We start from the raw sequence: 17,193 nt of genomic DNA on the forward strand, positions 1-17,193 counted from the left end.
AAAAAAAAAAAAACATGAAAAAGAACAGAATGTATCAGATACTCTAACAGTATAAACATAATGATTCTGAAAGTTTAAACTCAGAATTGTTAAGAGAATTAAATGGTATATATCAGACGTTCAAAACATGTTAGTTTTTTCCACGGAACAAACGTCCACCTAAACCTTGTTGTCATAAACTACTGAGTACCTACAGTTCCAACAAAGCATACTGGTATTTTAACTCAAAAAATGTTCATGGAATACCTACTATACACTAGCATGGGTGTGATAGCTATACTCTAGTTAAGGAAAGAGGGTCATAAAGCAATATTATATGCTACCTAGTACCTATGCTGTAAACTATACAACTATCAGCGATGAAAATTAAAAGCATACAGAAGAATGTGGGGTTATTATTTTCTAGTCATATACACTTCTATAATTCTATAATTTTCTTCTGTCTCCAATCGTGTGATAATACTTGCGGTATCTTTATGGAAGGAATCTGAGAATGAGTCCTGTAAGTCATGTGAAGAATGGGACTAATCGCTTCAGGATAAATTACTCAAATAATGTTTCACACCAACCGGTGTTTCCCTGTCTGGAGCACTACCCCCTTTTTTTACTTCCTCCTATCTCCCAGGACTTTGGAAACACAGAAGCTGAAACTGGATCCTGGGAGTACTTATTAGCCTTTCACCTGAAACGAGTCGAATCATTGTGTATTGCAATCAGATCTAAGGCAGGATTTGCATCTGGGGCTACAAAATAAATGTTTGGCTTATTATCCTTTAGCAGTAGGAAAGAGGTGGCTCTTGATGGTGAAAAATCAGAACATGACGCGATCTGCCTGCAACGACAGGTTACCTTAGGGTCGGCTGTGAGCAGTTTGAAGGCTTGATACACTTGAGCTTCCTTTACTCCACCACCAAGATCCAAAAAGTTGGCTGGCTTCCCACCATTCAAGAAGATGATGTCACAAGTAGCCATGGCAAGGCCAGCACCATTCACTGTGGAATGCAAATGGCACACACAACAAGATCAATTTGGCAACAGGAAAGGGTGCATGAATGGTTTCCCTCGCCCATACTGCCAGAGACAGACCCCTGTCACTACCAGGCCAATCTGTCCTGCCTAGAATCCTGTTCAATCAGATAAATTCATAGACTTTTAGGATAAAGAGTCAGGAAATGTACAAACAAAAAAATAAACAAAAAAAGACCTGGGGATACAAAGACAGGTTTATTAACAAATTAAATCAATCTGGCGAACAGATAAAAGGGAAGAGTTTGCATAATTGATTAATTTGAGCTAGTAGTAGAAGAAGGAGTTTTGGGTTCTGGAAAAATACAGAACTCAAACGAACCTGGAAAGAGAGAAGAAAGGCTACAAGAAGTTGCTTGGGTCTATGAATTGCATTGTCTTTAATATCCTTTAAGAGACCTGAGTAAAAAAAAAAAGGAATTCATTTAATTTTTTGCTTGCTGAGAATATGCTTTGAATATGGCATCCCTCTGGGGTTGAACCACAGGGGTCCCAACTTCAATAGGACTCCATGCTTTTTTACACTCAGCTCAACCACGCATATTTATAGGTTATGTGGATAAACTCACAAAACAAATGAACAAATGACAGCATCAAAATAATACTCCTATCCCTCTGTTCCTTCTTCAAATTAATATGAGAAATGTTCACTAGCAACCCGATCATTAAAACTAGAACCAAAATGTGTTAACATCTTAGGAGGTTTTTTTTTAAGAAAACAAGTAAAAAGTTTTAACATTGCAATTCTTATTTTCCAGAGCTGAGTTTTAATTGTACTTCTTTCACTTCTTATGCTTAATTATATGAGATTACTTTCCTCAGATTAGAAAGGTGGGGGGGGGGGGGGAAGAAGAAGAAAAGCAAACCTTCAGAACACAGCAGAAACTCACATGGTAAAATTATACCTCACTTTTTCTGACCCTTGAAGTCCCCAGACATGCCTGTGAACTGTGACTAATTTAATTAAGTCTGGGGCAACTACAATAAAAATGGTTTATATAAGATCTTAAAACAATTTGAAATGTGTTAATCGTAGCTTTTGAGGCTGCTAACTTGGTCAGATCATGCATACTCCCACAGAGGCTACAAAGAATCTGTATTTAATTTGTTCTCAACACACCATTATATCATTCTCCTTTCTAAATGCCTACAAATATTGAGAGCACATTAGCTTATCAAGATCAGAACAATGCGCGTGATGTGGTACATTACAGTTATTACTCCAATACAAAGCAAGTGCTTTTGGTATCACTTGTAATTAGATGTCATTTTCTATTGTATTGCACAGCAGACTACTGGATGAGGTCTGTTCAGATCTGAATATAATAATACTGTTGGCTTAATGAGCTACAAATCTTTTTTATTTTAATTCCATTAAGATTAAGACCTCAGTTTCCAGGGCAATGAATTGGTTCTACCAGAAACACAGACGTGTTATAAATCTCAGTTCTATAAGCTGTGGACAATAACAGAAATTGTATTGCCTCTATAGATCCATTCTTATCTCAGCTGAATAAGCCATTTTCACAAATTTAGATGAGTATGATAGAATCAATTGTTTTATTAATAAACTGGATAATGGATTAAACATTTTATCATTTGGTGATCATAAAAGCCGAAACTGGAGTATAATGACTCAAGTGTATGTTCTCTTCCACTTCCTCAGAGAAACTGTATCTTAAACACAAATTTCCAGAATGGTTCCTAGCATATTAACACTGACTGGGGTAGTAAAGATTTCCATTTTTATGACACAAAATTTAACTGAGATGCTTTAACATAGTATTTCTCAACTGGAGAGATTTTGTTGACGAGAAGATATACAGCAGTGTTGGAAGACATTTTTGGCTATCACAATGTTTTTGGCTGTCAATGGCACCTAAAGGCCAGGGGGCACTGCTAAATATCTGACAATGTACAGGACCCCCACCCCAACCCCCAGAAAAGAATTATCTGACCCAAAATGTCAAAAGTGCCAGACTTGAGAAACCCCGCTTTAAACCAGTGACCATTGAGCAAAATGTATTGGGAAGAAACTCTAAATTGTTTCCTAAGACTTTGGGGCTACAAAAACAAACAAACAAACAAACAAACTCCTATTTTTACTGGCTTTTAGGAAATAACAGTTCAGAAAGGTTCAGAAATCAGGAGTTCCTAAATTCCCCCCAAATCCACAAATCATTCTTTTGACAGAACTACTTTCTTACCAAAGCAGGCAATGTTCCCATCCAATCCTATATATTTTAGATCATATTTGGCAGCTTCATTTTCAATGGGCTCATTCTCTGATTTGTCATCCATAGCAAATATGTCCTTTTGTCGAAATTCTGCATTGTCATCAAAGTTTATTTTTGCATCAAAGCAGACAACTAAAGGGAACAAGGCACATACGTGAATATCCCTTAAGAATCTACAAATTAGTTAGTTCCCCAGGCTAACACAGGAGAAAGAAAAATAAAATACTGTCATTTTTTTCTCATGATACAGGCAGGAGAAGTGGTTATGGCTTTCTTGATCTTACACTTTAGGGCTACAAAGATGATTATGACAAAGACCCTGTTCTCAAGGGACTTACATTCTAATAAAGAACATAGTAATTTATACCTGTCGGTCTCTGTTTAATAAATTAGTAATATAAACTGTGGTCACCCATTACAAGGTACAGACTGCCACAGTTACATACAGATTTGATAGGCCATTTTCATTACATTCATTTTTAGTATTTAACCACTAATCATCACCTTTACCTTCTATGTAAAGAGAACCTAGATTATAATGCTTAATCCCACTGTCCTTTGTCCTTCTGATGCTGTAAAGTGAAATCTTTATTTAATCAGTATCCTCACTAATATTTCTGAAAGATTTCTTGGAAAGAACACTTGGTGAAAATCCCTATATTTTTTTTAAGTTTATTTACTTATTTTGAGAGAGAAATAGCACATGCGCACACATGAACAGGGAAGGGGCAGAGAAAGAAGACAGAGAGAATCCCAAGCAGGCTCCTTGCTGTCAGTGTGGAGCCTGATGCCTGCCTGCTCAATCTCACACATGGGGAGATCATGACTTGAGCCAAAATCGAAAGTTAGATGCCGGGGTGCCTGGATGGCTCAGCTGGTTAAGTGGCTGACTTCTGCTCAGGTCATGATCTTATGGTTCGTGAGAAAAGCCTCATGTCGGGCTCTGTACTGACAGTTTAGAGCCTGGAGCCTGCTTCAGATTCTGTGTGTGGGTGTCTTTCTCTCTGCCCCTCCCCTGCTTACTCTGTCTCTCAAAAAAAAATGAATAAACGTTAAAAAAAAAACTTAAGAAAAAAAAAAAGTCGAAATCTTCACCGATTGTGCCACCCAGGTGTCCTAGAACCAATAGTTTTTATTTGACCTTCAACTAACTCTATGACTTGAATAAAAAATAATCATAATAACCTACTTCCTCTCTGGGCCTCAGCTTTTTTATTCAGAAAATGGAAATAACAGTCCCTAAACTGCTGATATACCTACTCTGGGGTCTGCTCAAACCAGGACCATCATCTTGATACGTGCAGGATATGATTCTTTTGATTCAAGTTATAAAACACTAAGACTGATCAGATATAATGAAAGGTAGCTAGGCATTATCAGCTCTACTGTTTCTACTCTGGTGCAGGTAGAAATCTCCAATTCTCTCAAGGCCAAGAGACTTGGACACAGTTGAAACTCACTGGATGATACGGATGGACCAAGAAAACAGCACTTTCATTGACTTCCAGGATATCTCTATATGAACACTCAGGGAGAAGCGGTAGTGGGGAGGGATGGCATGCAGGTTTCCTGGGATCTGACCCCTTTTATTATATTTCTTAGGGCAGAAATTAGTTGTCTATGATGACATTCCATTGTAACCTTCTTTTACTTTACTTGAGATATTGGTAGGCGGGGAGTTTTGACTCAGCCTTTAGAGAAATTACCCATCCTCCCCCAGCATAGCTGAAAGGCACCTACCTCTTCAGAGGGGAACAACCACCCTGCAATAATTTACTCCAAAGCAATGACCATAGACTGTTATTCCCAGTTGCTTACAAGAAAATGTTGCTACATTACAACATCCTAGAGTTACAGATCCTACATAGAAGTTTTTTACAAGGGTCTCTCTACCACAAAAATCAAGTACTTTGATACAAGTCTATGCAGAACTGGCATATTAACATCTAAGAGTACTTGGCATAAATAAAAGCTCAAACCACAAATTATTTAAAGTAGCACTGACTGTCAAGAAAGAATCTTATGTAGAAGTTAATGTCTGCCAGAATCCTTAGTCTTGCCACAAAATGTCCAACCACTTTACCCACACACTGTGAATACACGAAGCAAATGAGTAATTACTGTCCAGAATACTGCAATCTTAATGATGGAATCCTACAATTACCAAAGGAATTGGCCAATGTTCTCGGCCTGCTGCAATGGCATTTTGTCAGCAGTTAATGACTGGTATAATAATCAATAGGAAAGCAACTTCATTCTTGGCTTTCCACTAGGTTATAAATACATTTTAATTAATGTATTAGTAATTTTAGCTCCTCAATTACTCATTGGCACGACTATTTGTAACTGACACCCTCAAAATGAGTGGACAAAGGCTATAAAATTGACTTCCTAACTGAAGAGTTTCAAATAAAAGACTTCTTGGTCAAAATCAATAAACTAGTAAATCAACATAGGTCCAGGCTGATCTTTGCCCCTTACAAAGGCTACAATTCCAAGCTACTTCACGGAACATAATTAATGGATACGTATGCAAAGTTCAGAAGGCAGTCCCACCTAAATTCTGCAAAACCAGATTTTCAAAAAACGCTCCTTCCCAGGGGTACGTTGGATACACCAAGTCCAGAAATGAGTTCATTATTTGGAGACCACCCCACAAAAACTTTAAACTGAAAATGGTGATTGTGGGATAAAAGGGGTACCTACAGGAAGAAATAAAGGTGTACATACAGGTATCATACTTGTGGGATAAATGGCCTATCTATAGTGGCCATTTGTTCCCTCTCTGTAGAGAAAACCAAGGACACACCTAGGTCAATGTATGTTACATCCAAGTGCTTTAGCAACTCAGAAATACCACATAAATAGGAAGGAAGGAAGGTGACTCGGGAGTTAAAAAGGGTGATCCAGAACTGAATTGTCACCCTAAAAGCCTTAATCTTTGTCTGTAGGTGGAGGGCAGGGAGAAAAAAAGCACTTTAAGGAGCTAGACTCTTTGAGACACATAGTTGTTATATCTGCTTAATATTTTAAAAGTGGTCACAAACATACAAAGGGCTTTCCTGCCTCACTATCCCAGTTCATAATGCCGTATCGCCTGGGCATTTTCCCGTGAACTTCACCACTTAGTGAACTCTGGCATCACACACACCGGACACTTCCTAGTCAGACACTTCCAACATCACCCATTCTTAAGCCCAGTGGCCTTGTCTGTAAAATGGGGACCAGAGTATTTTCGACTGCATGGTGTTGGTGCAAGCAGAGACTCTGTGCAAAGCACTTAGCACAGACAGCTGGCACTCACTCATTATTATCACTACAGCCATACTCCACCCGCACAGTTTTTTTTAAATTTTTTTAATATGAAATTTATTGTCAAATTGGTTTCCATACAACATCTAGTGCTCATCCCAACAGGCGCCCTCTTCAATACCCATCACCCACTTTCCTCTCCCTCCCATGCCCCACCAACCCTCAGTTTATTCTCAGTTTTTTTTTTTAATTTTTTTTTCAACGTTTATTTATTTTTGGGACAGAGAGAGACAGAGCATGAACGGGCGAGGGGCAGAGAGAGAGGGAGACACAGAATCGGAAACAGGCTCCAGGCTCTGAGCCATCAGCCCAGAGCCCGATGTGGGGCTCGAACTCACGGACCGCGAGATCGTGACCTGGCTGAAGTCGGACGCTTAACCGACTGCGCCACCCAGGCGCCCCTATTCTCAGTTTTTAAGACCCTCTTATGGTTTGCCTCCCTCCCTCTCTTTTTTTCCTTCCCCTCCCCCATGGTCTGTTAAGTTTCTGAGGATCCACATAAGAGTGAAAACGTATGGTATCTGTCCTTCTCTGTATGACGTATTTCACTTAGCATCACACTCTCCAGTTCCATCCATGTTGCTACAAAGGGCCATATTTCCTTCTTTCTCATTGCCACATAGTACTCCATTGTGTATATAAACCACACCTTCTTTATCCATTCATCAGTTGATGGAAATTTAGGCTCTTTCCATAATCTGGCTATTGTTAAAAGCGCTGCTATTAACATTGGGGTACATGTGCCCTATGCATTAGCACTCCTGTATCTCTTGAATAAATTCCTAGTAGTGCTATTGCTGGGTCATAGGGTAGTTCTACTTATAATTTTTTGAGGAACCTCCACACTGTTTTCCAGAGTAGCTGCGCCAGTTTGCATTCCCACCAATAGTGCAAGAGGGTTCCCATTTCTCCACATCCTCGCCAGCATCTGTTGTTTCCTGAGTTGTTCATTTTAGCCACTCTGGTGTCGGGTGCTATCTCATTGTGGTTTTGATTTGTATTTCCCTGATGAGGAGCGACGTTGAGCATCTTTTCATGTGTCTGTTGGCCCTCTGGATGTCTTCTTTAGAGAAGTGTCTATTCACGTCTTCTGCCCATTTCTTCACTGGATTATTTGTTTTTTGAGTATGGAGTTTGGCGAGTTCTTTATAGATTTTGGGTACTAGCCCTTTGTCTGATATGTCATTTGCAAATATCTTTTCCCATTCTGTCAGTTGCCTTTTAGTTTTGTTGATTGTTTCCTTTGCAGTGCAGAAGCTTTTTATCTTCATGAGGTCCCAACAGTTCATTTTTGCTTTTAATTCCCTTGCCCTTGGACGCACTGTTTTCTTACACTCAGCCTCACAATGCTGCAGCCCAGGCTAGATTCTCCCCTCTTCCTGTCCCTAGACATGACTTGTAACTTGGTCCCCTTTCCCGATAACCCTAGACTTCTATTTACAATGAACTGAAACTAAAGCCTACTGGAGTTTACAGATGTATAAGTTGCCTATGATTTTCAGTGAAATGCCATATTCAGAAAACATAAGAATGTCCCACAGGAAAGATTTTAATGGTTGGCCTTTCCGGCTTTTTAACTGATGGGAGAAGGAGGTTATTGTCTAAAGGCAGAGATGCCTTTGGTGACCCTCAAATCACACACCACACCTTTGCAGAAGGCCAGTGTGGCCAAAGATTGGTATAAAATAGCCCCAAATGAGAATCTAAGTCAGGGGATGGCAAAGTATAGCTGTTGGGACTGGAATGCAGCCACACCCATTCGCTTACATATTTCAGTAGCTGCTGTCCCCAGACAATAAATAGCAGAGCAGACTCCATACAACAGAGGCTCTCAGGCCCTTTACAGAAAAAGGCTGCCAATCACCAAGCACCACGTCACACTTCTCCTGCTGCTATAGCCCCAGGTACCAAACTTATTACAGTGAAAGAGAAACTCAGAAAAGTGCAGCTGGCATGAAAACAAAAAAGCGTAACGGGAAAAATAAACAAAAACTTGCAGCTTGCACAAAAGGTGTGGATTAATCCCTGAATATTGATGGACTCTGACATGCTTGTTTCCCTCTGTAAGACTGTCCCAGTACACTTTTAGAATGAGCATGTTAAAAATGGATTGATGTCTATGTGAATGGCAGGGCAATAAAATAAACCTGCTTACTCAAACCTTAGCTTTTTCATTTATTATAACAACAAACTATGGTAAGATGTATGTTTGGAGGTTCTGATCTTGGTTCGACATAAGATTTTGAGTGTCACATTAATGAAACCTCAATTCCATAGAAAATTCATCCTGAACAAAGGCCATTCTGTGTACAAAGTGGGTGAAAAAACATACCTATTAATATTTATAAAACAATTTTCACCATCAAAAGCACATTGTTACATGCTTGATAGATTAAACAAATGAATTTTCCTTCTGAACAAATATCAAAGAAAGCTGAGGTACTTAGATTCATAGGGCGTTGTGGTTTTTTTGTTTAGCGGTGTGAGATTCTGTGAGTTGCCAATTCACCAACCTAGATGAAGAATGTGACTGGCGGTTAGCAGCCTCTGACCCTAGAGTTTCAACAGAAGAAGGTGCTATAGAATTAAACAAAAGAAAACTACATTTCAGAGGGGAATTCGCATATAAAAGGAACATAAAAACAGCAGGAAATGAGACTGTCATAATTAGTTTGAAAAATAATCTGTCTGCAAGCACTGCACTGTATCTGATTTGTGTTAAGCAACCATAATGGGCTACTGAAATGCACCTTGCCAAGATGGCCTTAAAATGCTGATACTTTAAAATTGGTCCCACTTTCCATTAAATAGCGATGTTCCAAGAGTTGTACACTTTTTAGAACTTTTCTGGAGTTGCTGTGAAAGAGAAAATAGATACGAGGCAGGAGGGGGATTTGGGTGAAGGTAGAGAACTGAAAATGTTCTTGAAAATAGAGTCTTATGTATAAAGAGAAAAACAGAGACAAACACCCACCAACAACATGGGCACTTGCTAACATGAAGCAACAGGGTAGCTATTTAGGGAAATTCATTTGAAGCAAGAAAGGGATTTGATGTGCAAATTAACTTTGGATCACTCACCCCTAGCTCTCATGGAGTCTTGGCCAGGTAGTCAGGGTTTCAAGTTGGGTTTCATCCCTTTAGCGTGGTGAATGGATTTGGGCTCCAAATGATGAAAATGCCTTGGAACAGGAATTCTCAGGACTCATGGGTAGGTGAGGTGAGATCATTTTCTGTGCTGTGTATCGCACAGTGTCTCTGGCCTCCACACACAAGAGGCATGCAGCATCCTACACTCGCAGTTGTAATAAACAAAAACGGTGCTAACTAGATTCACGGTGGTGATCACATGGAATCACTGTGTTGTACACCTGAAACTAATACAATGTCACATGTCGGTTATATCTCAATTAAAAAGGCTCTAGGTATTGGCAAACATCTCCTGAGGGGACAATATGCTCATTCTCCTCACTGAAAAACATGAAAGACACCAACAAAGAAGTCTGTGTACAGCCAGATCTGCCTGAAAGTGGGAAGAAATGAAATAGAACATAAAATCCCACAGGAGCTTGCAAAATAGATGAATGAATGCATGGACAGGTAGATAAATAACAATAAAGAAAACCTTGCTTCTAACTTGGCCACATATTTAATGAATTAATTCTGGCAATTCAACTGGACAAGCAAGGAAAATAGTTAATTTCTCTTCGAATATTTAATTAACAGTTTACTTTCATGTCAATAAAAGGCCAATTTGGTAGGCACGTTGTGACTCAATGTCCCTTTCTGCATTGAGAAAATGCCTTTCTCCTATACATGTGCTTCCAGCTCAGTGATTGGTCTACATACGGATATGTGACCCACGCGGGGCCAACTGGAAACATTGGAAAAGACTGCTATGGTTCCTGGGGGAGAATGATGGAAACTGGGAGCTATCTTGGCTGTTACTTCAGAAAGCCCGGCTGACAAGCCAATCCTGAGGCAAGCTGGGCTGGAAGATCAGAGAATCCCTACTTCCCTTCATGCCCTAAACCAGTCCACTCTGTAGACTTCCCTGTTATGTGAGGAAAATAGGTATCCTTCCCTGACCTGGAAGCTTTTTAACAAAAACTAGATTGATACAGATTTCTGTCACTAACAACCATTATAATCCTAGCTAACAGTCACTAAATTACATTACAGTCAATGATGCCAAATTATATTCTTTGACTCAAATTTTTAATCACATTGGAAAAAACAATTCTTGGACTACAGTTTTTCCCCCACATTAAACATTTCCCATAGGTGACCTGGCAGCATAGATATTATCAAGATCACCGTTGTTCATTCAACCGGGTATCATCTGCTGTGCAAATATATGACCAATCATCTGGACGTTTAAAAAAATGGTCCTCATTAACCAATGGAAGATGGAAGAAATTCTCTTACAAAGAAGCTCTGCAATGAATAAGCTTAAAGTAAAAATGTCTGGTGTGATGCCAAGCTCCTTAAACTTCTAAATTAAGTGTCATTATTAAATCACAATTTTAATGTGAAATGTTATAGGCTCTGCTATTACTGATCTAATTGGAAAAAATTAAATATTCACATTATAAATATTAAGGTTATTAATACTTCTAGGATATAAATGATTTTTTTTTACAGCTCCTAAATAAAGGATTGCTTTAGGGGATTGTGACAATGATGAAGATCAATTTGTACGTTTGGTCATTAATCACCATTTCCTAATTGGGTTTAATTTGACTACTGCTCATTAGAGTTATAAACCAACATACTCATTTAATTGTGATTATAATTCAATAGCTGAACTTTTATGGTACAATGAACAAATTAATAGCTAAAGATAATTCTGCTCTTAAAAATATCACATAAGACTTATGCTTTAATGAGCTGTATACACGGAATATATTTTATGATGATTCCTTTAAAAAAGTTCAAGAATTTCCTTTCTCTTGATAGTTAAAAAATAAAAACTTCCAATTTCCTGAGATTTTACAAATACACGCTAGGGAAAATTTCTTGTATCCTTATAACCCGTGACTGACAACTTACCAAAGAGTTGAAAGTAGTTGAATGAATGATTTTTATCCAACTCCTTGGCTGAATTTCCATTTTTTTAAAAATATGAAATAACCAGGTTGCTTACACATACTAGTTTGAAAAGCAAGCCATGACCTTTAAGAACTTCTATTGAACTTCCTTCTCTTTTGTTTCCGGGATGTAATTAATAGCCACTCAAGGCAGCATGAACTTTGACTGACATTCCCAAACTGGAGACTACATCCAGCTCACTCTGATAAAAGTAAATTAACAGTTTAAAGAGAAAAAAAGGTAGCAAAGAAGGCAGTCTGGTATATAGAAACCAACATGTACACTGTCCTGAGAGAGACATGGGTTCAAATCCCAGCTTCACTAACTGGATGTCTACGGTGGAGTCACACTAATTTTCAATCCTCTGTAAAATGGGGATAATAATTCCTCTTATTTTTCTGGGTTGCTGTAAGTAATAAAAAAGAATGTACGTAAAAGTCTATCACAGTACACTATGTCATGTGAGTTCAAAACAGAATCTTCTTCCATTCACTTCCTCTCTATCTGAAATACTGATCATTTTATAGTCAGACAGAATTTTTAAAATATTTACAAATGAAGGTAGTTTGCTTACAAATGACCCATCAAATAAAAATCTGGTGGGTCACATGTGTAAAACATGGAATATGTTATTTTCAATGACTTCCTAAACATTAGCTATTTGTCTATCCTAACTTGAAATCCTTACAACAAGAAAAAAAAAAAGAAAAAAATAGGTAAAAAGATGAAATCCATACCTTTTCTGATTACTTTTTTTATACCTATCATTTAATTTAACTATTTGTCAATGAAAATGGAGAATTTATTAGAAGAATACAGACGCCTCCACCAGAAACACCAAAAGACTCATGGAGGGAATTGAGGGCTATTTTGTATTAGTTCAAGTGCAGTTGGTGACAATTAAATTTTTAAACAAATCCTAATCTTTGTATGATGTTTTACTTTCAATGTCTATTATTTGTTTGACCTTCAAAAGGATAAGAAATAATAAAATCATAATAGCGAACGCTTTTGTACCTCTTACCATATGCTATGCTTTGTTCTGAGAACATTACCATCATAACAACCTTCTAAGGTAGGTATTAATATTATTGTCCCCATTTTGTATTTTTTAAAACATTCTGGCATAATTAACATACAGTGTTATATTCGTTCCAGGTGTATGATATAGTGACTCAACAATTCTACACATTACTCAGTGCTCATCACAATGAGTATCTTAATCTCCCTTCGCCTATTACACCTATATCCCACACCTACCTCCCTTCTGACAACCACCAGTTTCTTCCCTGCATTTAAGAGTGTGTTTTTTTGTTTGTCCCTTTTTTGTTGTTCATTTGTTTTCTTTCTTAAATGCCACATGTGAATGAAATCTTAAGGTTTGTCTTTCTCTGACTTAATTCAACTTAGCATTATATCTTCTAGATCCATCCATGTTGCAAATGGCAAGATTCCATTCATTTTTATGGCTCAGTAATATTCCACTGTATGTATATACATACATTTGTATATATAAGTGTATATATATTTATATGTATGTGTGTATATATACATAGGTGTGTATACATAGGTGTATACACCTATGTATATATACACACATACATACACACACCACATATGCATACACACACTTCTTTATCCACTTATCTATAGATGGACATTGGAGTTGTTTCCATATCTTGACTATTGTAAATAATGCTACAATAAACACAGGGGTGCATATATACTGAATTTGTGTTTTCATTTTCTTTGGGTAAATAAATATCCAGTAGTAATTCTATTTTTAAATTTTTTAAGAATCTCCACATTGTTTTCCATGGTGGGTACATCACTTTGCATTCCCACCAACAGTGCACAAGGGTTCCTTTTTCCCCCTATCCTCACATACACTTGTTTCTTACGTTTTCTATTTTAACCATTCTGAAAGGTGTGAAGTGATCTCATTGTGGTTCTGATTTTTTTCCCTGATGATGAGTGGTGTTAAGTGTCTTTTCACGTGTCTATTGGTCATCTGTATGCCTTCTTTGGAGAAATGTCTGTTCATGTCTTCTGCCATTTTTAATTGGCTTAGGTTTTTTGGTGTTGAATTGTGTAAGTGCTTTATATATTTTGGATATTAACCCCTCATCAGATATATCATTTGCAAATATCTACTCCCATTCAATAGGGAGTACTCCTAATCCAATACTCCCAATTCAATACTCCCAATTCAATACTCCCATTGTCTTTTTGTTTTGTTGATGGTTTCCTTTGCTGTGTAAAAGCTTTTTATCTTGATGTAACCCCAGTAGTTTATTTTTGCTTTTGTTTCTCTTGCCTCAGGAGACATATCTAGTAAAATATTGTTACAGCCAATGTCAGAAAAATTACTGCCTGTACTTTCTTCTAGGATTTTTTTATGATTTCAGGTCTTAACATTTAGATTTTTAATCCACTTCAAGCTTGTTTTTGTGTGTGGTGTAAGAAAGTTGGCCCAGTTTCATTCTTTGCATGTAGTTGTCTGGTTTCCCAACACCATTTTTTAAGAAACTTTTTCCCATTTCATATTGTCTCCTTTGTCGTAATGTCTCTATTTTTGTACCAGTACCATACTTTTTTGATCAATATAGCTTTGTAGTATATCTTGAAAACCGGGATTGTGGGGCGCCTGGGTGGCTCAGTCAGTTGGGAGTCCGACTTCGGCTCAGGTCACCATCTCGTGGTCCGTGAGTTCAAGCCCCGCGTCGGGCTCTGGGCTGGCTGATGGCTCAGAGCCTGGAGCCTGCTTCCGATTCTGTGTCTCCCTCTCTCTCTGCCCCTCCCCCGTTCATGCTCTGTCTCTCTCTGTCTCAAAAATAAATAAAACGTGAAAAAAAAAAATTTTTTTTTAAAAAGAAACCCGGGATTGTGATACCTCCAGTTTGGTTCTTTTTCAAGACTGCTTTGGCTATTCAAGCTCTTTTGTGACTCCATACAAATGTTAGGATTACCTGATCTAATTCTGTGAAAAATGCTGTTGGTATTTTGATAGGAAGTGCATTAAATCTGTACATTGCTTTGTTCAGTATGGACATTTTAACAATATTTGTTGTCCCGATCATAAGCATGGAACATCTTTCATTTGTGTCATCTTCAATTTCTTTGACCAATGTTTTATAATTTTTGGAATACAGGACTTTCACATTGTTGGTTAAATTTATTCCTAGGTATTTTATTATTTTGGGTGCAACTGCAAATGGGATTGTTTTCTTAACTTCTCTGTCACTTCATTATTAGTGTATAGAAATGCAATGAATTTCTATATATTGATTTTGTATACTGTGGCTTTACTGAATTCATTTATCAGTTCTAGCAGCTTTTTAGTGGAGTCTTTCAGGTTTTCTATATATATAGTATCACGCTATATGCATACAGTGAAAGTTTTATTTTTTTCCTTTGCACTTTGGATTCCATTTATTTATTTATTTATCATTCATTCATTCATTCATTCATGTCTGATTGTTGTGGCTAGGACTTCCAGTACTATATTGAATAAAACTAGTGAGATTGGACATTCTTGTCTCCTTCCTGATCTTAGAGGGAAACCTCTTAATCTTTCACCATTAAGTATGCTGTTACCTGTGGGTTTTCATAGATGACCTTTATTAAGTTGAGATACGTTCCCTCTAAACCTACTTCGTTGAGAGTTTTTATCACAAATGGATATTGTACTTTATCATATGCTTTCCCTGCATCTATTGAAATGATCGTAAGGTTTTTATCTTTTCTCTTGTTGATGTGATGTATCATTCTGATTGATTTGCAAATATTGAACCACCTGGCATCCCAGGAACAAATCCCACTTGATCACAGTGAATGATCTTTTCAAAGTTTTGTTGAATTTGGTTTGCTAATATTTTGTTAAGGATTTTTGTATTTATGTTAATCAGAAATACTGGCCTATAGTTTTCTTTTTTTGTAGTATCTTTTTCTGGTTTTTGTATCAAGGTTATGCTGGCCTCACAGAATGGATTTGAAAGCTTTCCTTCCTCTTCTGTCTTTTGAAATATTTTGAGAAAAGTAAGTATTAACTCTTATTTAAATATTTAGTATAATTCACCTGTGAAGCCACCTGGTCCTGGAGTTTTGCTTGTTGGCAGTTTTTCCTGGACTATCTCAGAAGCATCTATGAATGTGTGGTGCTCGTCCATTTTGTGTGCGACAGCGGATGCTTACACAATCACCAGTCACCTCATTTGACAACCACTCGATATGACAGTTAGCCATTTTTACCACTCTTTCGGAGTAAGAAACAAAACAACAAACAAACTCCAAGGCTTAGCCCAGGTCTGTGGCCAGAACACGGCAGACCCAGAATTTGAACCCAGGCCCCTTTGTAAAACAGTGTACTGTCCACCTCGGCTTACTAGCTGGTTGTATTTGCACATAACAGATCACCTAATGTACCAACTCAGTGGCAAATCCCTCTTTACGAACTGCCCACAAAATGCTAGATACCATACAAGACATTGGGAGTGAAATGTGCTAAAAAAAAAAAAAAAAAAAAAAGACAAGGTTCATGGAACTTACATATTGGTATCCATATGCTATCCACCTGATAGCCCAGCCTCTACCTTTAAACACACGCACATTCACAAGCTTTTGTTATCGAATTAAAAAGAATTTACTGAACACTAGCTGTATATAAGGCACAGGGAAATGGTGATGGGTGCTGACATAGAAAACAGTTCTTTATACTTTTTAATTACCTGATGGGTAGGAAAAAACCTTCCCTGCAAGGGAAGTTGGGGAAACATTTTCCCACCTGAATCAGAAGCTAAGTAACTAAGTAAGTTGGTAAGTAACTAAGTAAGTTGGATCGTGGGCACTAGGGTCTCACTATGATGATACAAATCCAGCAGGGGAGGACAAAGTGATTTTGTACAGATTTAGGCAAACTAAAAATCTTCAAGCATTTCTAGCTCCATAAAAAGCAGGTGCATTCATTACACCCCAATGGAGAGGATCCCATTTCTACCCAAATTTTTACCACACTATAAGCAAGAATGGCCCCGAAGAAACAAGGCGGTGCTGGTGGATGGATGTTTCCAAATAAAACAAGAAGGAGCTTCCCCTGAGGCCTGGCATCTGACTGCAAACAAACTCAAGTCCTGAAATGTTCAACCGTATCACGGAGCATTCGAAACCATAGCAGAAATTAAGTTACTGAACAAAATGAACGCAAAGCTACTGCTACAGTCTTTTGTACAATTTAATTCATAGCTTGCATAAATGATTATACTCATTTGTTTCTTTGTTGTTGTTGTTGTTGTTGTTCTGGTTACCTTGTCCTTCTGGGGTTTCACCAAAGGGATTCACTTCCACCTGAGTGGCATCAATTTTCAGGAAGAGATTATACAGCTTCTTAATTTGGTCTGCAGCCTAAACAGGATCAAGTACAATGAAATTACACCAAAGCAGTAAAAGAACATTTATTTTGCTGTATTAATGTAACCTTAAATATATTAAGTTATGTCTTTACGTTCAGTTCGGTTTTCTGAAGGGAAAA

General features: G+C 37.7%; 1 protein-coding gene across 8 annotated transcripts in view; it reads right to left on the reverse strand.

The window, feature by feature from the left end:
* SUCLG2 (succinate-CoA ligase GDP-forming subunit beta) overlaps window positions 1-17,193 on the reverse strand; it is a 482,508-nt gene that overhangs the window by 317,710 nt on the left and 147,605 nt on the right. For all 8 annotated transcript variants that reach the window (XM_023249935.2, XM_045051842.1, XM_023249939.2 and 5 more), the window contains exons 7-9: window positions 16,970-17,066; window positions 3,234-3,395; window positions 850-992 (exon numbers count right to left, since the gene is read on the reverse strand). In XM_023249935.2, the coding sequence (XP_023105703.1) occupies window positions 850-992; window positions 3,234-3,395; window positions 16,970-17,066 (402 nt within the window). The remainder of the gene's footprint in view (window positions 1-849; window positions 993-3,233; window positions 3,396-16,969; window positions 17,067-17,193) is intronic.

This window comes from Felis catus, chromosome A2 (assembly GCF_018350175.1).
Source record: "Felis catus isolate Fca126 chromosome A2, F.catus_Fca126_mat1.0, whole genome shotgun sequence".
In the NCBI taxonomy this organism is placed as follows: Eukaryota; Metazoa; Chordata; class Mammalia; order Carnivora; family Felidae; genus Felis; species Felis catus.